Here is a 26,679-nt window from a genome sequence, read left to right as displayed (position 1 = left end):
CGGTCGCCTGACTAGCGGTGACAGTGCAGAGGTATAGCAGGAAATGCAAAGGAAACGACATACTGAGCACCGACGCTAAGGATTCTGATTCACTCTGAACTTGGCCACGAAAAAGACCACAAGCCGGGAATACTACTAGCTCATGATTGCCACTCATAAACGAGTTTTTCTCAAGCCTTCGTTAAGCATAATACAACAATGCTTTAGAGTTCAACTTCAATACGCGAAGTGTAACAGAGATATTTCAGTTGTGGAAACTTCATTCTAAGTCTTTCCCACATTTTGTATTCTTGCTAACTCTTACTTGCGGAAGGTTTTAGTTTAAAAAGTAATAAATCTTTAGAAGCTGGCTTGTATTGTTTCGCACATTCACTATATATATATATATATATATATATATATATATATATATATATATATATATATGACATGTGGAGCTATCATTCTATATATAGAAGCTTGATTATTTACTTCGTTTTGAACGAATCGTTCCCTACATTATCATCATACGCTGTTTCTACTTGGAGCTATTGGAAAGCAACTGTTGCTCAGAGCGCCGCCTTAAAAAAGCACGTGTATTAAGGACAGCATAGATATGTCCTTTTATGTCTAATTTCGTATATAGCCTAGCAAAAGACATTACCACGAGTTCCACATTTTTATGTCAAAAAGAAAACCGAAGCGGTACAGCTGTGGTTTTTGTTCTTGGCGCGCTGCATGACAGAGTCCAGCAATTTATTAGAACAGTCGTATCTGTTCGTACAAGGGAACTTGGTGCGCAGGCCCTGGACGAATCCAGAAAGATACATCTCAAACTTTAGATCAACCGTTATAATTTGTGATAAATGCGCAAATAACTTAATATGGTTTTCGTTTAGCTCACTTATGTCTTCTTAATCAAAGAAGCCTTTTTTTTTTTTTTTTTTTTTAATAGTTTACATTTTCTCTGATGACCTGGGAAACGTTCGCTTTTTTAGATACTTAAGCAATCTTGAGGAATGTCGGATATGGCCACGATGGATAATTCCTGTCGTGCTTAGCCAAAAAATACGTAGCACCTTATTTGTATCCTTTTTGCCGTTACTCTACTAGCAAGTGACAATACTACACTCATTTTCACAGGCAATTTCTAGCAGACTATCAAAAGAAATTAGAAGTGTAAGATATTTTTCAATCTTTGCAAATAATCTTTACCTTGAAATCTTTTTTTGTATTCATTGATAAAATTAGCGTGGTCAGTTGTGATATTTTATATATTTTCATCTATAAAAAAAAACTTTGTCTTAGAATTAAGAGATTTATTGGCAAGCATGGTTGTGTGGTACCAGAGAGAAAAACTGGTAAAAATTTGAAAAGTGAAACAGTTTTTAGAAAATCTAACTGTGTTGATGTATGCGCTCTTAGCTGGTTGAAAAGTAGTTTGTTTGCTTAACTTTACCACTGTCTGAAAAATTGAAAAAGGCCAAATCATAATCATGTCCTACTCGTTACATTAAGTAATTATATTTACTAAATGATAAATGAGTAGCAATTTAAGATAATATGCGATCGATAAGATCGATCTATATGAACAGTAATTGTTTTATAAGATATGCAATCTTTATATACATGTAAATTTCGAGAGTGAATTCTAATTAGCAATTAAGAAAAAAACGGTCGCAGTATCTCAGTTATAAGACGAGCAGAATTAGTACAGTGAACAGATCAATGGCAGAGATCACAAGCGAATTCGTTACATGTGAATGCTAACAACGTTATATCGGTACCCCCAGGAGACTCGATAGGTATCCTTAGGAGAGTGCAGGACCGCAAGCCTATTTTCCTTCATGTTCTACTACTGGAATCAATCCCTATTAAATCAGATACAAGACTCAACTTACGATTCAGCATACAATATTTATTGTAACTTTTACTAGATACAGTGATTATTATGACTCATTCTGAATAATTAAGCTAGGTCAACGAATACATTATTTGAGCACTATGTATCTAACGTATAATTATCTGTTATATCAATTGATTTGGAAATTATATGTTGTCTTAATGATGGATGAGGTTTTTTTTTTTCGATTTCTACGAATGCAACCTATTATTCCATAACCCATGTTATAATTAACACATGGTAGATTCTATCTGCTCTTCTGCTTTCAGCTGTCGATATTAACAGCTATAAATGGTAATTAATATTTATTGCTACAAGGCGTTTCGCTAACTTTCCAAGTCTTCTTGATGGTCCTTTTTCAAGGCGGTCATTCTAAATGGCTGGACTAGAAGGCCACAATAACTCATGGTCCACAGTAGATTAAAACATATACTCTACAAACTGGAACTAGTTTACGAAGATTTTATACGGCGGTAGATTTAAAGAGGTAAAATGTTTTGATGTGTCAATTCACCGGAAACCACCCAATAGAAAGACTATGCTCGTAACAAAAAAAAAAAATACGGTCTAATAGTGTTTCCTTCGTCTGATGCGCCAGCTCTTCACTTTTTTGGAATTGGCTAAACCCTAAGCATCTGCAGAAACAGAAATATTGAAGGACTTAACAACAATAATCATTTATATCGTATATGGCAGAAGAACTTATAGTCCAATAGAAACGAACTGGTTAATATAATCTTCTGTCGAAATCAAAGATCATATTTATTCATAAAATAACATTCTGCGCCCGATTTAGCTGCTTGATAGCGAACGGCGCGCCCCATTTTTCGTTCAGATTACGTGAGCCTAAAATGTACATTAAGTTGCAAAGACCTACTGTGTGCCAAGTTACCGCTTTGCGAAGGCTCCTTGAGCAGATCGCGTTTAATAAAAGTTCTTTAAACACTGATTCGCTAGAAACGTTATGGATAGTAGTGGTTTTGTCATATAATTTACGTAACATGTATATTCTCGGTTCAGTAAAGTGAATAGAAACATTCACTTGAGTTTTTTTTTCATTGAAATTAAGAAGACTTTATGCTTCTATTGAGATCACTGATCTTCACTAAATATGATGGTAATACAAGCATACGACATGTCGTTAATGTATATTAATGTATGCCCACTGAGAGTCATGGTAAGAATATACAGGGTAGGTTTTCGCCTCATTTGAATTAAGGTTGCTCCACTTAACGTAGCAAATCTTTATCAATCGATCTATATGTGTGCGTATACCCATTAGGTAATTAACCTATAATAATATAACCTATTTATTGGCAGTCATGATTGACATTTTATGCAGACATTTGAAATTAAAATAGAAAAATATCGGTTTTTAACGAGAACGTTTTTCAGCAGGTATTTGAATTTATTCTTCGTCGTATAATAACAAGCGTAATGTATTCAATCTAGTAATATACGTATAATGTATAAATTGAACATATAAATAAACGTATACGTACAAATTATGGAGCCCTATCGCAATATGGTGTCAAAAAATACTACTGGGCAGATAATTGGCACATTGTTTGTTATATAAAACCCGTTTTTGAGAAAAAAAAATTAGTAAAGGAAGAGAATGCGTATTATCTAGGTAATAGACATGCAGAAACAGTGCGTCCTAAATAGGTTTTGTGGCCAATGGTACTTAGCTATTTTTTAACGATCCTGAGAAACTCCGAACACCGTTAGGAATGCTAATTATAGTTCAGCCTTGTTACAAGTTTAAATGTTAGATAAGCAGTAAGCAAACAGTTAGATAGGTGGCCCATTGCAAGCAAACGAAAAATAAAATTCGATAGGGGTCTTCGATAGGGACCGCGCTCCCCTTTATACGTTGAAAGAAGCCCTCGATTTTGCTATCTTAAACCTCGGGTTTTATATTTACATAGTAGTCAAGTTTATTTTGTTTTTATGTCACTAGATTTTGGTTAGCTTATTTGGAATAGGTATATACCAGAATTTAGCTTTTTTAAAAACGTAATTTTATTAATATCGAAGTTACGCAACCAGCTAATGTGGCTGTGTTTATTTTTAAGACGAGTGTTTTAGACGCTTTTACTACTTGTTGGCAACTCCTAGCAAGACTGCTTCTTACCTCCGATTTAATCAAACGAAGAATTGGTCGTTCTCAACATTGCTATATCAACGTATTATTAAGTTTAGGTAAACGAGTAAGCAAATTTACGGCTATTCATTAGAAATGGAGTGCCTCGATAGAGCAAATACGTTCCGTGCATGTTTAGTGCTAGCCGATCAGACAGTATGATCGGATTTAATCCATTTTTTCGCAGGTCCACGAGACAGGCTGACTTTGACTGACTTGCAATAGCATTTTTAAATTTTCATAACCGCCAACCTAAACCCAGACTTGTAAATATAGATATAGATATATTTTTTTATATTTCGTTTCTTATATCCTTTATTGTAGCCGAAAATGTCAGACTTTACTATAGCAGATTATGGCCCACACCATCCTCTAATCGCATATGTAACGAAAAAACTAAGGTCCATAAAACACCGTAGATGCAAACACAATCTAAAGCCTAAGACGGTTTTCGGAAGACGTTTTTTTAATACAGATAAGTCTTGTACGCAGTATTGTGTGAGGTTCGTATACCATTTACTTGACCATTTATCTTGAGTTCGCTCAAAACCCTGGAGCTGTCTTTGTTTGCCTTTACTCACAATGGGAAAACAATAAAACGTTCCAGTAGGTTTTGGAAATAACTACATAATATCTACTGCGTTTCCTGAAATGGGCTCTATCCAAATAAGAGATGCTGTTTTTCTTGCCCTATATATGATTCTTGTCTTGGCGTGAATAGTTATGTTTAATCCAGGGACTGGCGATTCTCTGAGATAGTGAATAGGGTGATATAAAAAAAAAACCAAGACTCTCTTCCCCTTTTTGTTTATTCGTTTTAACAGACATTGGTTTGTTTCGTTTGGTGTGTGTGTGTGTGTGTGTATATACACACATATATATTTCGCATCAGCTGAGTGATTTGTGTGTACTTTACGAGAACTAAGCCCCTGTTACTGAACTGATTCATACATGCGAGCGATATAGGTTGAAGCATAATTGATGTATCGTTCTTATTGGGTGGTTCTTTCCGTCTTCTTCCGTCCGAAGATCTTCTCGTGCCTATTATGAGAAACCGGAACGCATAGCAATGCGCCATTTAATTAATGGTCTATTTATTAATAATGTTCGTTAAGTATATTCCAAGTTGTGGAATAACTGTGAAGTCTAACCTGTTGTGATCCTAATTAAACGAAGAGGAAACCACAAAAAGGCACGTTACGTGTTTCGCTATATCGTTTATACAGTCTGCAGATGTGAATGAAAATAATAATAACAAGAACAACGACAGTAGGTTGATAAAGCTTACACTTTATATTTCTTCATAAAAATCAACACTTGTCCTGTCTCTTCTATTCTCACCTATTTTTTTTACCCGTCATTTAAAACCGATATAAACATGCGTTGAATAAAAATTAGGATTTATGCTTAGTTCTTCTCGGTAGAGCGAAGCTTTACAATTTGACTACTATGTGTCTCAATTTGTATCTGCACGTATTCGAGGCTCTGCTTTGGTAACCATTCGACTCAAGAACAAACCAACAACCGAGCGTATCCGGTGCATTTAATTTGAATACATCTAAATAAAAGCTGCCGTTGTCCGTGTGAAGTGGCCAGCCTTCTAGAAAAGATAGGAAAAATCAATTGACAGAAGTTCTTGCTAACAACTTGCTATTTCAATCAAAGCGAAACTATAATGACGTGTCGCTTAATCCGCGGATCTACGATCTTGCGGATCTGTGCAGAAGAGGAGCCGCAAAATATTTAGCTATCCTAAAGACTGAGAGATTAGCTGATCGTGTTATAAGCTTTTTCAGCTAGTAACTGTTGTAGCCATTAACATCTGCCCTGTTTCTTACTTACATTTGGTATTAAAATAAATGAGGTTCATTAGAAGGAACTTAAAACAGTAATCACGAGAACTGGAGCGTCTCAACAAAAACACTGACAACGTTTTCAAGTCGTTATAGTGACAAGAAAGCAATAATCATGTTCATAATAAAAGGATATAAAATACTCGTAAAGTGAAGCTTTTGCCCTAAACAGGAACGAGGCTACTTTGATTCGCGTCAAAAGCCACTTAGATCACTGTTGTATAGGGCTTGGATGTACTCCAAACGTACCTAGGGCATTTCATTGGGCGTTACACTGGGCTCACTGGTGACCCACAAACTGCAAAAAGGAAAAAGGTCCTCAGATCATAAATTGTCGTACCCGACCCTGTCGTTTGGAGAGCTATATAACACAAGTGCTACACCGACTAACCAGGTTTATATTTGACACTACACGAACATCCAGACTACATTCTTTTGGAACTTGTGCCTGCAAAGTATCCAGTTCGACCATAAATCTTTTATTTATAGATACGATGTGCGTGGGATTGGCAAGTATTTTTTCCATCCGGCGACCTAATCGTATATCAGAAGTGTGTATAGTCTGAAACGTACTACGACATTTACTACATCTACTACGTTTACTACCAGCCAGAATTACAAGCGATATCTATTCGTTTAATTGTTCGGTAGGCGGGGAAATCTCGGCTGACGTGTAATACTTGGGTCCACAGGTGCTTAGGATATAAAGGACAGCCTTGCAGATTTGAGCCAGCTTTTTATTAAATCATGGTAAGGACATATGTTAAGTGTTTCCTTTCACCTTGATTAATTTTATATTATTTCGACGATTCTGACATTTTATTGCCGCTACATCTAAATTAAGTCGTTTTTCAAGTGCATAACTTTAGTTAGATATTTGTGGCTATCTAAATTCTACGTCTATAGGGCTAACTGGTTTTATTGGAATTAAAATTAAGCTTTTGCTTGAGTATATGCATATATTCGTTGAGCTCAATGCCCAAAATAGACTTTGAAGCAAGCATATGGTATCGTGCTTTGCTTACTTCTCCTTGTGTTAAAGTCATTTGTAACATGTTTAGTGTGCCCAATTTATTTTAAACCTTCGTAGGAACGAAGAAATTCCCACGGGTTCAACGTCTACACATCATAATAAATTCAGATTAACAATACAAAAGGAAATGACTGAAACAATCGTTCTTGTAAAGCATACGGTAGAGTATTTTCATTGATTTTCGGACTGATTTGTTTTTTTTTTTCGTTGGTGTAGACAAGATTACGCCTATGCCTAATAATCGCAAACTTTTCGACCTATTAACCTCAATACATTACCTCTGCCTATTGCAGCAACAGTAGCTGTAGACGATACTGCAGACAACGCCTCAGTGGCGGGTCTATGAAGTAGCTGCTATAGCTTCTCCAAGTCAAATGGGGCGGCTGAGCGCCTTCTTAAGAATCAGATTTGCTTCACCCGTCGCCAAACTCACCGTGTTCAATAGGGCACACCGGGACGACACCGGTGCGCAGAGCACACTGCGACGTTTTGTTCTCTCTCTCTCTCTCCCCCTCTCTCTCTCTATGTATATATATATATGCACAGGCTATCGTCAGCACTCTTGTTGTCAGCATTCTCCGTAGCAAGTAAAATTGTACCTTCGCTACTGATTATAGTTGATCGTTGCTGGAAAGACGTGTCCTGGTTAGTCACCCGGGGCAGATTCTCTTTTTATAACTATAACTTATGCCACTAGGACAACGCGGGCAGCTAAAAGTCGCTCACCGCAAACATATTCAGGCCAAGAGATTGCAGATCGTGACAGATCTTGTCGGCGCCTCCTTTCCACAACAACACATTGGCCTGTTAGTCGTACGGCTTAGGTAGTACCTGTTGAACGATTTTTTTTTATAAAGCAGGAAAGGCCCATGCCAGACGATCATTCATATTATTCATACATATAATCTAAACATTACCAGGTTCACATTTAGCACAGACTGAGAATATTTTTAAAAAAGGAGCGTTTTAGGTTTTTGCTGTAGGTGAAAGGTTGTCGTAAAAGAGCGCTATCCTCACCGATTCGCAGAGTCAAAAATCTCCCCCCCCCCCCCCTGCATTATGTATCAGGAAAAATACTACATTAAAAAAAATTCAAAGTTTGGCTCTGTAGAGAGTGCCGACCGGACCTGCTGCATGTTAATTAACAAGTTGTCGTCTTTGAAAACATGGGAAGTCCGATTTACCTCTATACAAAGAGTTAAGATATAAAAACGTGTAAAAATGATGGGATATTAATACTTTTTGTATTTGTCTTCAAGATAAACGTTTAACCAGAATGCAGTTTAGTAACGGTTTTCAGCTAAATTCTGGTAGTTATTGGTAATGATGTTTAGCGACGGTAAATACCATTTTGTTGTTGAGTGTATAATAGAAAAGTTATTTTGTCGTTTTGCTTTTAAGTTACTCATTACTTTGGATACGTACGGGACTGCCTTGACGCCTGTCTCATTTATATACATCTAACCCAATATCGCCGCGTGTCGTCTATTTATTAATGAAAATACTACTTTAGCTGGCCGCATCTATGCTTGTGAAGGTAGGCAAAACATGAACTTTTTATATTATACAGAATATTTGCGTTTCCACATCTAGGTAGCGTGTAGGATCTACGAATAACGGTTACCTGGCGAGATAGATATATATATGTGTATACATGTTAGATTATATAATCTAATGGTATAATAATAATAATAACAACAATGAGTGAAATAAACCCTTACGCAGCAGTACGAAAAACAGTAATAACAAAGAGGAAGTTGAATAACAAGATTTTTCAATAGTAAAATTGCGGTTGGTTTGTTGTCGTTTTTATATAGTCCCAGCTATAACACTTCAGCGGTACTATTGAGCATTCTGGAATATGAAAATCATTTCAATAAAACGAAAGGTGTACAGTGAACTGGGAGATCTACGCCTAAACAAGGGAACCGAGTATAAATATGTTCGCTTCTAGGGCCTAAATAAGAAAGCTGGCTTCAACGTCGCTTATGGCTGAAAGAAGCTTAATGACATTTATATTTACACTTCATTATGATATAATCGACATTGTTGCCGATTACGGCCAGTCGAGTATCGATTATTATAAAATAGTGGCCGTTTAGCTTATTAGAAATTCGAGTTGATAGTTGTCCATTGTAAACAACTCTAACGAAGCCAACATGCGGACACCAAATTTATTGCCGTCCGCTAAAAACGTTATGCTCACAAGCCTATTAGCCCACATATTATTTGTTATTTTTCATTCCATCTGTTTTTGATAATGTGACCGTTAACTACGAGCTGTTAGGGGGACAATAGGTACCTTTTTAGGCCGCCTTTTCTTTTTCGCTCACTCGGGCCTAGTACAACGAGTTCTAATTTCATACAAGATGTTGCCCCTTCAAGCCGCTTGAAGACCTGAACACTGTATGGGTCCTGTCGTGCTGCCGCCATAATTTGAAATCATAATCAATAATACTATGAACAGTAAATGGAGAAACTAAAAATTAGGAACACGTTGACGAGTAAATTCATTGCAGTTATTGCAGTACCCATTTCCTGACCTTAACAGCTGCGACGAAAGATTATCAATTCAAATTTTTATTGCAACACTTTGCCACTGTTTTACCATCGACATCACCACCATTTATCATTATGCCCCCGTTTTTTACACGCAACATTCAGTGATTCGGCCTTTGGCAGTCTGCAGTTTAGACGAGCTTGACCCATGTATTACCTCATGCAGTTCTTTACTAAGCAATGTCATATAGCGAAGCCAGTTTTCGTGATCCATATCTAGATATTGACATAAACAGCGTCAAATAAAATCAAAATATAGTGGACACCATACAACACCATTCTGAAAGTCGTCTACCGATGGACATGAAAATACCCTGCGCCTCAATTGAGAACGCTATAAAATGATCATTCATTAGTATTGTGTAGCACTATATTTAAAATCTGAGAGTCGCCAAAGCCAATAACTCTCGATAATCGTTTTCACGTGCAATCAGTACGTGCGGAGATGCCTTTCTTAAAAGTAGTTAGCCTGTACGACGAACCTTCACTTGTCGTGTAGCATCGTACAATCGACTTTGGCCATCAAGAAAATCTTGGACAGTGAGTGGCGAGATTTCACGGGCCTCGTACGTTCTACGAAATCGTCTCTACGCAAGATGACCGGTATTGTGGAACAAACAAAATCCTACCTGTGACTCGGTTTAGCAGAATTTGGTTTAAGGGGGGCAGCTACGTATGTAGGGGCTAGGAGAGGTTCGAATATAACGGGCGTCCCGTTTCCACCTGTCGTCGCACGAACAAAATAGAACCAAGTAAAGATTTACGGTCATCGGCTGACCTGGGTCATAAAAAAAAAAAGGAGCAGAATTAGTACGATTTGGATGGCCTGCTTTAAGGACAACGAAAACTCCGAGTACCATAGTTGAATGGTAAGAAAACATCTCTTTCGACCGAAAAACGTCACGATAAGATCATAAATTTTTGAGCTGTGAACTTTCCAAAGCGAACGGGATACTGAACATTGCTGTCTGCACATGTGTTCAATATTATTACATTAATCTCTGCATTCTACAAGGACTATCCTAAAAAGAATAAGTAATCTCTTCGTTATTTGCACCTCACGTTCTTGTCACTCTATTGCCTGCTATTGTGAAATCTCAACAGCCGAGAATCGCCTCTTAAAAGGGGCTATATTGCATATATGGCCAATTAATTCGCTTCATATAACAAACTTAATAAAAAAATTTTAAGAGCTCTGCTAAGAGGCATACGTAAAATTGGTGACTGATCGTACACTGTTATTAAGTCATAACTCAGTGACATTTTTCTTTAGGTTCCACAACGTATGTCCATAAAATTATATAGCATTTCAAGCATACATTTTCTATAGGCGCGCCATATTTATAAAAAAAAAAAAGCATTTACATCAGTTCTATTATATCTCGTAGCGACTCGTTCTATCAGATACAACAGCCAGCTGCCCGTTAAAATCTTCACAATGTTTTTCTATTGCAATAGCAGCCTTACAAACGATAAAAAAATTTTATAGGACAAATGCGGCTTCCCCATTTGCATAAATGACACAAGGTCGCTGCGAACCCAAAGCACGCCTGTAACGTTCTGACATCTTACTTTCATTAAGAAAAAGTTCATGTTTATACTTCGAATCTCACTGACACGCATTGCCGAAAAAATAACCTTCACGTTCTATCTTTCTCGAAGCGGTTGGCTCTATTGACTGTCTAACCCTTTTTTACTGTTGATTGCATCCGTAACTTTCGTTACGGTGCATAGAGCAAATTTGTACGAAGAGTAACCAACTTTGTGCAGTTTATCTGCTAAGACGACATACCTAGCCGAGCTTGTACTGGCCAATGAAATATTTTTTTGTGCTTTTATTCAATGATCTATATTTATCGACTAAAAATGTCTTTAATGCATTCTCCTTAGACCCATACATATATTTAGTATTATCTATGAGCAAGACTCTATCCTTCCCTAGAAAAAAAAGCTCAGTTATTTTCAGAATGGTTTTCTTATTTCGGCAATTCCCTAGAGGATTTTTTTGTAAAGTGACCAACGTCTATCAGTCGAATTAGTTTCTTCTAGGCAAACAGCTGGTCTATTCTATGTGAGAGCTAAGTCAAGTAGGCACTATCCTTAAAAATTATATGAGAACAAATAACCGGTGCCAGCACCTCAAAGCTGACGGCTTACTAGTGAACCACTAAAGTGACCAAAATTCATAAAAAAAGGTGGCCACAAATGCGAATCCCTAAGCTAAACTTGTGTAAAGAGGCATTTTTCTAGAGGCATCTTCAGAAAAAAGGATTTATAAACATATAACCTAAAAATATGACTATTATCAATCTAGGCAGCTGAAAGTTCAAGTCTGTTAGTTATGACATTCCTACGTGTGTTTAGGAAAAAACTGGTTTTCAATATACGATACGTGTCTTTTTCAGTGTCGCCTCACAGTGCTTACGGTGAATCAAAACACAGAATGCCAAATTGTGGAGCGGTGCTGAGAATTGCTTGTTCCCACTGTCTTTGGGCGACAAACGTCTATTTGGACATGGTTCTTATTCAGTGTTTTTATTTTTTTATGATGATGCGGAAGGAAGAATATGAGCGATTCTGAAGTTTTTTTTGCTACAAGTTATGTATCTATACAAAATGGCAATTACATCAGGTAACGTTAAATATCTACTTTGCCAACATTTGGAGAATTTTCGGGTGGATTGCGCGTTTTTTTTCTACTGAGCATACAATGGGAACAAACCTACTATCGAATTAAGGTGGGACGGCCTTTCTAACTGCCAGAAATTCATCAAGATGTATTCCATGTTATTCGTTTTAGAATTTGTACCGTTCGTGCAATGCTCCCTCTTTGTATCATTTGCCATATTCTACATTCAACCTGTTTAAAAGCGAACCAATTCTAAGTAAGCCAAATACGCAAATTATTTTTCAAGTCATATATTTCACTTACGCTTTTGGACTTGTCTACGAGGGTCGGTCTGATCTGAGACATAAATTTTGACCTTGCCGAAAGCAGCTTATTGTTTGCCTAAGGCTGCAGACTGTAGATTTTACAAAACACTCGTGAATATGCTCAGGGAGTGAGGGACCTACTAAGGAAATACAAATCAACGGCTACATGTTCTAAGTCGGTATTTTCTATCGAGATTTCGCAAGCCACGTTTTTCTACTTTTAGCCACAGTGAGGTGGTATAAAGTTCTGAAGCTTGTATAGACAGCCGAAATATATGAAATACTATTGAATAAAATCTATCGATTACTTTCGTTGCTTTTTTTTTACCTGTGCTCCTTTGAAAGATGGCATTTCTCGAGATTTGCGAGTTCTCCGCACCGCCGGCCCGACTCACACTGGCGTCCTTTTTCTTATAACCGCAGATAAAAACATTTTATAACCCAAACATTTGTTATTGAAGGGCAACCACCTGGTGATAGCTCTACATACTCCTATCGTTTTCAGAAGAGCACCCAATGCATCTTAAAGGGCCTTACGAGGCTTGACGTCGCGGACAGATGTCCGTTGAAATCCTTTTGACCACGAATGAGTGTCTATTCTTTGACGGTAAAAAAACAATATACACTCTATGATTGCTAATAAATGTGCGTATTTTCTTCTTTCGAAGATCATGTGCCGATAATGCGAGCACAGACACAAACAAGGCACTTACAATAATGATTTACAATCCTGCAGACGTTGACAACTACAAACTTAGGTTAAATAAAAGGATATCCTGAGTCGCCCAGTAGGTAAGAGAGCCGGTCATTTTAAACAAGTGGGCCATTTAAATAAATGTAAGTAATGAACATATCCACGCTTTAAAATTTCTACTAAACAATATGCTATATTTCGTAACTGATATTTGTGTGTGTTTTTTTCTAAACAAACATTCATATGTTACATCAAAATATTACGGCACCTTGGATAGATTTTAGTTACAGCATCATTCCCACTTGATTATTACCATTTGAAAATGTTACATTAAGCGTTTAGTCATTTTAGGCCTTAGGATTTTGCTACGATCGGGATTTCCTATAAGCGTTCTTTGAATTTTTCCCATAAGATTCAATAAGCATCGTCTGTGGAACGTGTAGGCCCGTCAAATGGGTTTACGACCAAGCAAGGGCAATCGTGTCATTCAAGAAGCTATGGCTTTACAGACAGGGGCAAGGACAATCACATAAACGTTACACATTTTTTGTCAGTTACACAAAACTATGCTAACTTAAAAAGTTAAATAAAACAAAGCGGTTTTCCTTTGTTTATCCTTTGTTAATCGAAAGCAAAGAATGTAGAACAGAACGTAGAACAACACGCCAAGTGGTTCTTTTTCCGAAACCGAAAATATATCTACTATTAGAGGAGTACAAACATTCCATCGAGATTAATGATTAAAGAAATATATTAAAATAAATATATCGCAATAATTTTCAACGTTTAAGATGTTTACGAAAGGCTTGGTCATCTTTTTGAACAGCCAATGATTCACATTGTGAAAGGCATTTTCATCTATACCCGTATATTTAGTTTGGGCATCGACATGTAAACTTTTCCTGCCGTTTGATCTGGTTTGCATTGCCACATTGTCTTAGATCATTAATACATTAAAACCTAGCAATAAAAAGCTTCAGGCTTACTTATAAGACCACTGAATAAAATGCATAGCCACCCGAAAAACAGTAGTCGACTGGCGTACTTACCGAGGTTCGATTGTGAGATATCGTTATGTGAACGGTCCAAACCCACTTAAAAAAAACACTCGTTTTTTTGTTGATATTTACCCTGTCACAGAAACGTCGTTTGGCACAACTTTTTCAACTCGAAAATTCGTACAGCGTTTGCAACAACTACACGTCGGACGGTTGTAGCAGTATTTTTTCTTTGATATATCAGAATAGTTTGATAAAGACGCCCGGTCACTTAAATGAAGAAAAGACTCCCCCCCCCCCCCCAACGGTTTGCTTCATATCGAGCTCTTAAACGCAATTTTTCAAAGATAAACAAGAGACGACACTCATGCCCCTAACTCTCCATCTCTATCGTTTTTTTCAAAACTGAACATTTGCAGTAAAGCTAAAATTGTTAAGCAAATCGCAACAATTTTTTTGCGTTTGTTTCACTTTTCGTATACTTTTTTTTTACAGTTTTCTGTGCTTCTTTGAGAAGACCATAAGCCGGAAAAGCGCACCCCGGATATATATTCTGAGCAGTTTGTGACAATCAAACGAGAACCCCGCAAGGACTTCTGAAAGAAATGGAGAATAGTACGACAATTGTAAGCAACACGAAGGATTTCAAGATTATTTTCTTTCAGAGATACCGAATCATTTACTACCGTTCTACAACCCTGGTATATCCACATCTAATTAATGAACAATGAAAAAGGAAATATTCGTGGGTGACGTTAGAAGATATTATGCACCGAAATACTTATGTAAGTCACTCGACCGAAAATAAGAACTTTATTGTGTAGAATAGTTACATTATGGCATTTACAATTTTAATCAGCCCAAAGCTGGCTCGTCTAGCTTTCCATAGAAAAACCGAATTACAACGAACGTTTTCAGTTTTACAGAAAAATTCAGTACCGAAATCACTTAGCCAATACACGTGCGTAACAGCTTTACTTGGACATGGAGCTATAAAAAGTAAGTTAATTTCCAGTCGAAGCGATCGTAAGACAAGTTTTGTAAGTATATCTATGACTTTTAGTACCCATTTGTTACCTCGGTTCCATTAGATAGAAAAAGTTGTTGCATATTTCTACACGCCTACATAAACGGTATCTGCCAACTAGATGGGCTTTATCCTGTAGCAGTAGGTAACCGGCACAGCCATTTTTGTGTATGCGTGCGTTCGGTCAACTTGTGTGTCCCGTCTCTCCCGCCCTCTAGCTCGATCCCCGTAAAGGGACGGCGTCGGCTGTTCTGCCGTAGGCAGGCTATGTTCCTGTATGGCTAGGCGCGAGCATGAACTAGCGGCGGTGAGTCCACTATAGGCAAGATGTACACTGAACCTTCTCCCTCAGTTTCTGGCAAGGAGGCCCACTTTGAACATCTACAGCCGTCGGCCTTGTCTTAGCAGCTAGTCAGAGTCCAAAGACATTGACGACCGCTATAGCAAGTGTCTACCACAAACACGTTTAAATTGTGAGGACAATATACGTTCCCAAGCAGGACCACTTTCATGCTACAATGATTGAGGGCGACGGACACGGTCGGAATAAAATGGAGCAGTTTCGAGCTACTCGAACATGGAATATGATTGTGTCAGCGGTGTGCAGTGAAATGCCAACTGGACGACGTCGCAAGGGGTTTCGTATCTACGAAAACTGTTTCGCAGGTAACGAAGCTGTATCCTGGACTATAAACTACCTTGAACAGCATCGAGATGTCTTGATCTGCTCAGCTGACAATCAGTCTATTTGTAAGGTGGCCATTACGCGAGAGAAAGTAACACTTCTACTACAGAAGTTAGTAGAACAAAGACTCATCAGTAATGTATGCGGACAACAAGAGGCACCATTTCGGGATTCGTACCGGTGTCTCTATTCATTCAATAACGAGAATACTGCCCCCGTTCTCATGTTCAAAACAACTACGTCTGCCTTTAAAAGCAACAGACGTATTCGCAAAAATCGCAACGGAAGCCTACACAAAGTAGGTGTCTTAATGTGATGAATTGGAGATAACTTCCATAATACTACGTCAATTTTATTCGTTGTCCAGTAAATCTTACTGGAAATGTATATCACTGTGAAGTTCTAAAGTTGTTTAGCTAACTTGAAACTATTCATTCGTTACTTTCAGGTTGCCCCTGTCCCATTCGGCTATGCAACTAACTTGGTCAAAACAGCTTTGGAAAGGATATCGGTCCAGAGGTTAAGCACCAAAAATATTTGACAGAAATAGGACTCTTAAAGGAGCATACATACAAGACACGTCTGCGCTGTATTCTGTAGGGAACTGATGAGTAGTGGCTGCCAAAAAAGTTGGGCAGTTACGTGCCGGACGTTGACAGATCTCTTTCAGCGCATAGGCACTCGTCGTGCCATCGAACATCGTGTTTCAAGGACAGTGTCTCTGCAATACGTTATACACGAAGCTAAGGCTATTACACTTACATTGGGGCAGGCCCGTCGAAAGGACCTCGCGATATATTCCAATGCTGTCGATAATAGGTGCATGCATTGTGTAAATCAGCATTGTGATCATCTTCAAGCGCGGATAAAAATAGAGAGCAGAAATGTATTGGACCAATTGGCAGCATAGTCAATAATACATTTCACAGTTTTTGATGCATATATATGACGAGAAGGCGTGGTGTAGAGCTGAGCGTCAAAAGATAGTCTGACGTCGCCCCCCTGACGAGAAGAGAAGCGAGGCCAACGATTTTGATTTGTACTCGCAATGATGTTAACGCAGATCCAGATCGTCATTGTGGACTTCGATCAATTGCGTGACGCGACCCGTGAACGCAATTACAATGGTTATACGAAGCCCGCAACTACTCGTGCCGATTCGATCGAACCTTGTGTACAATGCAATTTTACCCTTGACTGTATAAAACTAGCGTATTGTCTCTATAGACGTCGCTTAATGGTTTTCCGTATCGAAGAACTATCTCATACCAATGTATAAATAGTACAGGTATCAACGCATGTATATAAAACTGTACACAAATACACCTATTTACGAAAGCGATAAGTTGGAAGATAATCAGTATTCAACAGGATAAAGACCGTGCCCCTTCTCTACATTAGAGAGAGACTAGGCAATCAGTGCGGTAATGGACTTAACAACGACTAACTGTCATTCCTACAATGCATAATGCTTTGTAATTTACTAAGCAGAAACCCTCGAACGGTATGAGCCCGGCAAAATATACCGAAATCGCTTGGCGTTTATGCCACCAGCATACGCTTTCTTTATACGGTGAATATTCAAAGAACATAAGAAAATGTGATCATAGCTAACTACTCGTAACGATTTCGTCGCATTTCGTTTTTCAATCGTAGCCATAGTACGAACAAGGATCTAGATGGAAAGTTAAGTTAATAACAATAGCCCTCGCACAAATATCATGGGAATTTGGGTAGCAGTGATTTGATTCTCAAAAATAAGAAAACTCATTTAGCTGTGTCCTAGAGATTCTGTCGACCTTACTTAGTTCAACCATATTTGTTGCCCGTTAATAGATACACGTATCACCTGCCTATGGTTAAAAAAGCTCCCCGGTAGATCTATTTCTTAATATGCGTACCGTCAAGTTACCTAGTTAACAATCGCCGGTTAACAACTAGGCCCTTAAAAAGGGGTCCCTTGATACGCTGTTCCGCAATGTACTCAAACCCGTGCCGTGATCGGACTATAAGAAAGTCATGCACCGCTGAAACGTCGATTAAGCCGCTCACGAGCCGGCAGCAAATATCAAAGACTTGTTTACAGACGCTATGCATTTAGTTCTAATTGTAACTAAAATTATTTATCGTAGGTTGCTGTAGTATAAATGAAAAAACTGTTAAATCCCGGAATATACATATACGAAAGCCGGAAATGACAAATACAATGGTAGCAAGTTTCCACGACGCGATAAAATGGGCCTATATAGGGTGTTTGTTTCCTCTATATCACAACGATATACAGATGTCCTGCTAATCGAGATACCTAAATATGAGGAGATGCCAAGAAGGTACCCCCCCCCTGAAACCGTGACGAAAGCGTGCACATTTGAAAACACTCATGTCTAATAGGTTTATAGGTAACTTCGACAAGAGTTCGCTTTGCACAACGTCGCGCGTGTCCTCTTCGTAGTGCAATTGAAAGCCCTATAGCTTGTCCACAGTGACTTTAATAATAGCTACAATCTTTAGGTATGACCGGTGTGTTTATCCAACCTACATGATTTCGCTACTGTCTATTGTACGCCATTATGGCAATACCGATGCTTTTATTATCAAAACGACTGACAGAACTTACAATTGCTTAAATCCAGAACGCCTCACATGTTCAGCCTACGCTGTCTCTATTCGTAAATCGACGAGATCCGGTATTTCTAGCGGCAGTTTGAAGACAGTAACAGATGCGCCAATCCAGAGTATCTATCGAATAATAAACGCTTTGATGATTTTTGTGGTGACTATGTCTGAATCGATTTTCGAAATTAAGCTTCGCCCTATTGCCCCTATGATTTGCTTACATATTAATAACAATAGGACACCGCAAACATCGTGCGAGTGTTTCGACAATTGGAACAAATAAAAGGATACTGTAGGACAATCATTTCGATGGCGATACGAATAATACCGGAAATTTGTTCTGTATATAATAGTACGGCGGTCGCAGTTTGAGATCAGGAGCGTCTGTTATTGCAATGATTGGATGTACTTATGGCCGAACATCTCTAAACGTATATGTTTATGCGCGCAATACAGGGCGTTTAAAAAGTGACCCAACCCAAAACGAGTTAGCTAGAATGTCCTTTCACCTTTGTCCTTATTACGGTTTCTTGCAAATCGATCGGCATCGACCACGTGTCCCAGTATAATATTTTTGAAAATATTCAATTTTAGATTAACTGCCCAAAAAGAGTCTCATAGTTCCTATACAATAGTATCATTATTGGCTGATTTTTCATAAGTCTGCGACATTTTTCGCTAGTCTGAATGTTGCACGCCGAGCGGTCCCTGTGTAGAGAAAGTTAAAGAAAATTACACAGACAGTATAATGTTGCAGTTTGTGTTTATCTGCGCAAAGTAAATGATCTTAAAACTACCGTTATCTAACTGTTGGTAGCCACAGTTTATAATCACTGCATTTAGCAACAAAGGGCCTCTGGCAGTAATCTGAAAGCAGATTTTTCATATTAGAGGATACAATGTTCGTAAGGCTCTAGTAGGGAAAAAAATAAGTACAACATTTAGACTGCTTTAAACCCAGTATCAGAAAAATTATATATATACAAAAGGTTAGCAGGGCTAATTATATATCGGTCGGCTAAAATCTTTCTCAAAATTGTCAACATTATAGTAGGTAGGACGGATGTTCATAGGGGCTCAATGCGTATGAAAATGACTCAGGTAATGGCTGGACTTACAGCACGGTTTCTTATTTGCTAAAGTTACCTTTTACACGAATGAGATTGAAATCTGAATGGAAATATATTTCGAATGTACTGAAGCGGAATCAGAGTTCTATATTGATAATCTAGTCTATGATAATATACAGGAATTGTCCCTGTCCTACCTTAACAATCTGAATCTCTGCTTCATTCTAAGTTAGTGAATTGGTGTCCGTAAAAGTTAAGGGTTAATCATAACAACTCATAGATGGTTGTCAAACTACACACAATCACATTTTAAGTTTACATATTTCGCCAGTTCTATATTAAAATAAAGTTAGTCTAATTACATTGTATTACAATCTGTGAATATATACTGCGGCGTATAAATCGTACATGCCATACTAGACAAATATGATTTATCTAGTAGGTATTATTCTCTAATACGACGCTATTGGAACGGGTCCAGAAGTTGGTTTACATTGCGACGCCTATCGATTAATCGGCTCTGCTATTGGTCATAATACGTGGCAGATGCATTATTTGTGAAAGTCTGCGGCCTGATTATCCAGTTGAATATGGACAAGCCTCACAGAACTTTGTAGCTAGAATCTGGCCAGCGGCCCTTATTAGATAGCCTACATTATGAACAAGCGGCCTATTAGGGCCTATTTAAAAATATTTAATAAAATTTGTAATAAATCCTGTATTCACTAATAAACATAGCATAATCAAACTAGCTTACCATTTGTCGTAGGCCGATACTCTTAGTGTAATAGAATCTTAGCGCGTTTAAAACTCGAAAAGTTCCCCAATTCCGCGATACACGTACGAATCGGAAATCACTGAAGTTGGTTACCATTGTAAGTCAGGCATATAAAACAGGTTTATCGAAAACTGGAAGTTAGCCTTGGGCAAAGCAGCCTTGCTAATCTAACACTTCACTGTTTACCGCTGTCAACTCCGTATTTTACTGTGACAGAATAGACGATATATTCTAATGAAAACGGGCCCAACATTCTCGAAAGGCTGCGGCCTTCGGCAATTCGGTCGAGAACATAGCTTTATTTGCATGAAACATGTCAACTTAATGAATTTTTAATGTATTCCTTATTTTTATTTATCCTGTCCTGCAACAACACCGTCATTGTGCCTACATCTTATAGTCCACACAGTTAACCGTAGTGAATATGATAATCATCTTCGCGAGCATCCGTCACAATGTTGTCATGTAAGCTAGAACTTATCGTCTAGTCACTGATCCTAACGACTAATAACGAGATGCTTCTGAGTTCCTTGTTTTTATTTCCTATTTCGTTTCTATTTCCTATTCCTATATAACATTTCGAAGATGCGGCAGACCAGCATGTGGTTTGTCTTCAGTAATTGGTGCAGTCAAACCGATCCGGGTCAGCCAGCTCGCACGAGTTCCAGCGCGACGTTCACCGGCACATACACAGTTACATCGAAATAATGGAACATGCTACATAAGATTATTATGTAGGGATACACTCATCTATCAGGGAAGAAGCAGATGAACGCCCGTTTGTTACGTTTTGCCTAACAGGCTTTGTTGTCCTCCAAGAAATCTTAATCTAGGACTGATTGACAAGATAACGAGATATGATATATTTAAACGACACGAAGATTTGTGTGTTGTGCACAAAAATCTAGCCACAGTACTACTGCGGCTGAGAAGACCTAGTTCTTCTTTTGATTTTTAGATACGGGGGTCATTTGCAGTTTGAAGAGACATCTGTTCTTGGCACACGTTGACGAAACAAGTTGTTGGCGTAATAAGAAGTCACCTACATGTCAAAAAAAAAAAAGCTCTAATGAGAACGTACCCCTACAGTGGATACATCAGAAGAACTAACTCACAATTAATATTCTTATTCATCGATACGTACGCGTCGATGGTCATCATTTGCTATCTGTCTCACGCAATTCGTGTTATTTCGCACCATATCCTATCTTAAGCTATCCACTTAAGCTGCTACTATATGTATTGCCAACAATGGGCCTGAGCAATTGTTCCAATAACGTATGCATTCTAAGTTTATATATATAGTCAATAGCAAGTTTCATCTTATTCGGACTTTGTAATAAACCACGTGGCCGTAGTAATGGCTTCCCATCAACGAACGGTATTGTCATTGCCAAGAGTAATGGGGTGTCACCGCTTTCTGTATTTACACCATCTACCATCAGCAGACCAGACTTAATACGTTGTCAAACGTCGTAGTGTGCACACACTGTCGTAAATCTTTTCAGGACATAAATGATTAGCTGGTCAGCTTGGCGGCCCACGAAGTAAATAGGCAAATCCGAAACACACAGTAAAAACATTAATTCATGTTATTAATTAAATGTTAATTAAATCACACTGCACTCGTGTCCTATAGGTAATTTTTTCTTATTAGTGCATACGCTAATGTAAATTAATAGAGTAGGTAAATATTCATTCTATACTTTCAATCCATATGGAGCACTAATATATAAGGTGATGTGCTACGCATACGTGAATGCTGTATGAGATACGTAAATCGAACGTAGCATTTAGATGATTTCGCTTCGGAGCTACCAGAGTACAGAGCTTTCCGCTGTCTATTAAGTTTTTTCTGCTTTGATGGACAGATGTCTGATCTGGCCCCGCTGCGTAGATGTACCGACCAGAGCACTATGTGGAATCTCCTACTAGCTAGATGGTCACAGAAGGCAAGCATCTGTAACTGAACAATGTGCGAGGCAATGCTTCCTCGATTCTTAAACTTTGAAATCAGACCAATATGTCGCAAAAAAAAAATAGAGTATGGACGAAACCCACGACCCCTGCTTGTACGCTATTCTCCCGAAAGCGTATTTAATTATCCTTATTTATTTACAAAAATTAGACGTTTTGTATAATAGCAAATAATTTTCTCACAACGATAGAAATATTGCAACTTAATTTATGGTGTAAACACATACCAAACGTATAATTTATACTTTAAAATTAGCCAGCATATATACTAGATAAGGTCGAATCTAGAGTAGCTGGGCTGCTTTTGTGCGGTTTCTGGTGATGATCAACTGCCTGACGCAATGCCTTCATAAAATTATAGACAAATCATATATGGATAAGATCGTATTATAGCTTAACTGATTTCGTTATAAAACCATTCACCGTCTGCATGTCAATATAGACGCCTCGATGGGGTGAAGGAGTTCGAGCCGGGACTGCTCTTCCTCTATGACTGATTTAGTCGTTGCCCAGTATGTCGATAGCAGTCGTTCAGTAAATTTCAATTGACTGAAACTGCTGATTGTTTCCTTTGGAAAATAGGCATCATTTGTTTGATTTGTATGAGAGAATCTTAATTTACTATTACACACACTAAACAACGCGAACATTAGCCGATGAGTCTATATGAACCAATGAATGAATCCTATACTTTTATTGGTTGGAATGATTTAACATAATGTCACATGCGCCATTCAACAACGCTACGTTTCAATCTATTCAAAAAGGAATCCACTTTTCAATGTTAACTGCAACACGCCCGATTAAATAGCCTATTTCAGGACGTCAGTCGACATTTCATCTACACTGCTTTATTGTAGCACTCTTTGTATAGATTTTGACCGTTGCATTTTGAACGTTTCGTACTCTTTGATCTCAAGGGTTCAACTTTTAAAGTATATTTACGTTGATGGATCAGTGAGCAACAATAAGCTATTGAATAATGCATACTGCTACAATCAAAGGACAGCTAATTTTTCTCCAAGAGAGATTTCTAACTGGGCAAAAGCTGAAACTATCGGAAAAGCGACCGGTTAGTCTAACGATTTTCCCTGAGGCCATCACGGGGTCGAGCTTTCGGTCAAGGTGCTATTAACCGTGTATCCACTGTGTACCAGGCTTTCGCAGAAGTTTCCCAGCGCCCATATATGTCTTCGATGGCTATGTATGCCATTAATATACCACCATTACTTTACTATTTGCCGACTAAACGCATTATTTTCGGTAAACATAATTCGCATAGTATCGTTATGACGTGGTATCACACGAAATCGTTTATGTCGGTGGACGGTTATATAGTGCAGAGTAAATGCTATCGTCCCGTTGACGTTAGGCATAGTGGCAAAGGTTTCGCTTTCTTACCAAACCGATTCAATGTGTAACGTGTATGTCACGGCTGGAACAAGCTCCGCTTAGTTGAGCGAGTTGGCAACAAGTGTTTTGTATGCGTTCAACCTTATTTTCGTATGATTTTTTCTGGATATTGACTAATGAGTTCTAAAAGAAGTACAATAACTGAGCGCCACCTCGCCGTCTGGTTAGGTAGCTGGCAGACTGACTGACTGACGGTTCTTGAGTAAGCTCGATAATTGACCCAGATCGCTAACTGACTATACGGGCTAAGGCTGTTTAAAACAATGCGGCCAGCCAATGATGACATAACCCAATATCAGTACGACACCCAGCCAACTTAGGCTAGGCCAAGCAAATTAAATAGAAGTGTTGTTATTTTTGTCAAAATTAAGAACGAGGGAAAATCTTCAAACGTTTCCATGCTTACACAAAAAAAACACATATATGCAAAATGCCATATGTTTACAGAGAGAAACGAGTGCAATTTTGATTTTGGCTGGACACATATATGCGTGTACGGCCATTTTGCTAATTACATTGTCCAGCTGGCTTTAGTTTAGAGAGCAGTATCGCCCAGCCGACGGAAGTAATAACAGTGATCTTAGTTTGGATAAATAATACCAACTTAGATAGAACTGAAATAGTTCTAAAATTGGCGTATGAATAGAAAGGTAAGGACCGATAATGGATCTCTCGGTTCCAGGATCAAGCCGTTTCCCTCGTCCCCGTTCTTTGATGGTCGGTTACCAATCGTTGCTTAACATGTTTTTGGCGGTAACCACTTGTCCATGCACTTCTATCGATTAACCAATACTTAGTGTTCACCACCTGTTAATAACTAACTATTCGTTTACCATAGAAACAAAATTGTAGCCCAAACAAAACGTATAATGAAAATATTGTCCTAGTAAGCTTCTTTCATTGCTGAGTAAGATTGTCGTAAATCATCATCGTTTCATCCCGGATCCAAACAACACCGCGCGATCTCTGACACCGTTCGAACGTCACAATTCAGTAAATATGATTTTCTTGAGAAATTGTTCGATTCACGCGGGAATTTGGTCCGAGACGCTTCCGCTGGCTCCCAGTCGACGTAAATGTTGATCATATATGGAATGATTAAATTGATCTATCAACTAACTATCTCCCGCCTATAGTTATCATTGATAGGCACGCCAACACGAGCTGAGCAGATCTGACCGTGTAAATTGCGTTCGAGTTAGATAATCTACATAATACGGATATTTATGTTAACGACAATCAAGGCGATAAGTAAAAGGCGAACTAATTTACTTTTTGGCGCGGGTTCTCGACGGACTGAGTTGATAATAGCCAGACTAATGAGAAACTGAACGACTCGTCGACCAGGGTAGACATTAGTGAAACATAAATCCGTGTGAACATGTACGCTGCAAACATCCTGGCATCCGAGCTGAATTATTTATCAGACAATCTGTCACGTTTGGAGATAAGATTTCGTAGATGTTTGTTTCGTAGAATTTTTATCGTATCTGATTCAACAGAAACTATAACATTCATTATCGACTTGACGAATAGGAGCGTGAAAAAATCAAATGTGGGCTTATATACTCTCTCTCGGTATTTGTATTATATCGTCAAGGATAGAGACTGCGGAAAGAATGAGTAAAAGCTCAAAACCGAGTGGATATGGATCCCCAAAATAGAGTGACCACATAGCTGCATTGTATATAGATGATAGGTAATATAAAGAAGTCTTGCGTGAATGCTTTATATTGAATCAAAGTACATAGCTAAACCAATGGTTTCGCAAAACAGACGTAAGCAAGGCTCGAATTTGCATCTTGGACAGAATAATCAAATAAAGGGCAATAGACCGACGTATATTCACACGAACGTTTGTAGCCAACTCCATATTAAAACATTAGTTATACTGTCTGGCAAAGTCTACAAAAGTGATCGCTTGGCTTGCTGTGCAAGAGCTTCCAGAACTTAACAGTGATCGCAGTCGAACGAACTGGGTCTTCTAATCAACTACGATGATTGGTTTATTGGACATCACCCTGCAGATGTCGGCTATTATAATTCAGATTCAGCTACAGAACCGTCGCTCTATCTACAAATTACGGAAAAACTACATAATTGTGGAAGGGTGTCACTCTTCCACAATCATGTAGTTAAGTTGGAGCGCCTTGAACCGCTTGATTCATTAGATAAACCGTTTGAAAAACACCCGAACGGAAACACACTATGATACATATATGGGTACCGAACATTTTCCAAGTCACTTACCGATAAATATCATCGATAGGTATTTAGCTTACGTACACGATGAACCAACGTAATCATAAGTACATACATCTAGCACTACCACATTGGAGGATATTTATGTTTGACTGTATTTATCTAGTTTTTCATTGTAATGACGTACGCCGAAGGCCTATTCAAAGTGTGAACGCGATAAGCTGTTCCACTTGTAACGTACCGCATATAGACCCGAATCACACTTAAAGGTTGTAATTGAACTCAATGATATGCTAGTCCTATGTGCGCGCTACTGGCGCTATCTGTCAGTTTCGCAGATACGTGGACGCATATTTGACACGGGAGTGTTTTTATGGGAATCGTAAACAAATTTTATTATGTACATATATACAGATTACAATGAACAGTTGATAGCGTCCTATTCTCGCTCGCGATCTGGCAAACCGATACCATTTTCTGCTTTTGATGGGCAAGCGAAACGGCGTAGCCGTTATTATAAGAAGCATCGAGTGGGAGCCTTTCACGTGCGCCACTAGGTATGAACGCTACGAACAGACGTTTACCGGAGTGTTTGACGATCGAATCAATAGGAGACAATGTAGGATACGTGGCAGAATATTTCGTACGTAACAGTAACAATATACCATTCGATAGCTAGCCAGCCAGCATGGACGCATGCACAAGTACGAAATAGAGAAATTTAGTTATGTGAATAGCACGAGTGTCAGATTTTTGTTCGGAATAATGAAATAGTCGACCCTTACAATTATAGACTTCCACACTTGAAACAA

The 26,679-nt window shown here is 38.3% G+C and overlaps 2 protein-coding genes across 6 annotated transcripts in view; one reads left to right on the top strand and one right to left on the bottom strand.

The window, feature by feature from the left end:
• LOC111246191 (uncharacterized) overlaps positions 1-26,211 on the bottom strand; it is a 38,518-nt gene extending 12,307 nt beyond the window's left edge. Inside the window, exons 1-3 of one of the 4 annotated variants that reach the window (XR_015323732.1) lie at positions 14,151-14,297; positions 12,736-12,817; positions 4,800-5,069 (exon numbers count right to left, since the gene is read on the bottom strand). Coding sequence is in view for 2 of the 4 variants with exons in the window: in XM_022795399.2 (XP_022651134.1) it covers positions 12,736-12,759 (24 nt within the window). In the remaining 2 variants the exon portion in view is untranslated. Of the gene's footprint in view, positions 1-4,799; positions 5,070-12,735; positions 12,818-14,150; positions 14,298-20,300; positions 21,318-25,915 lie in introns of those variants that run through there. The other 3 variants (XR_015323731.1, XM_086983606.1, XM_022795399.2) reach the window with 3 other exon arrangements.
• Positions 6,518-20,211, top strand: LOC111246192 (DEP domain-containing protein 7-like). 2 transcript variants are annotated; one of them, XM_086983608.1, is made up of 5 exons: positions 6,518-6,631; positions 8,316-8,451; positions 14,595-14,725; positions 15,018-15,792; positions 16,260-20,211. In XM_086983608.1, the coding sequence occupies exons 4-5, from the start codon at positions 15,645-15,647 to the stop codon at positions 16,289-16,291; spliced, it is 180 nt and encodes a 59-aa protein (XP_086839734.1). In that variant the 5' UTR covers positions 6,518-6,631; positions 8,316-8,451; positions 14,595-14,725; positions 15,018-15,644; the 3' UTR covers positions 16,292-20,211. The 2 variants fall into 2 exon arrangements, with proteins under 2 accessions (XP_086839734.1, XP_086839733.1); XM_086983607.1 differs by lacking the exons at positions 6,518-6,631; positions 8,316-8,451; positions 14,595-14,725 and having other exon boundaries at positions 15,423-16,109.
• Positions 26,212-26,679: the final 468 nt, after the last annotated feature.

Source organism: Varroa destructor, unplaced genomic scaffold, assembly GCF_002443255.2.
Source record: "Varroa destructor unplaced genomic scaffold, Vdes_3.0 BEIS01000003.1, whole genome shotgun sequence".
Classification (NCBI taxonomy): Eukaryota; Metazoa; Arthropoda; class Arachnida; order Mesostigmata; family Varroidae; genus Varroa; species Varroa destructor.
This window is presented reverse-complemented; position numbering and strand designations above follow the sequence as displayed.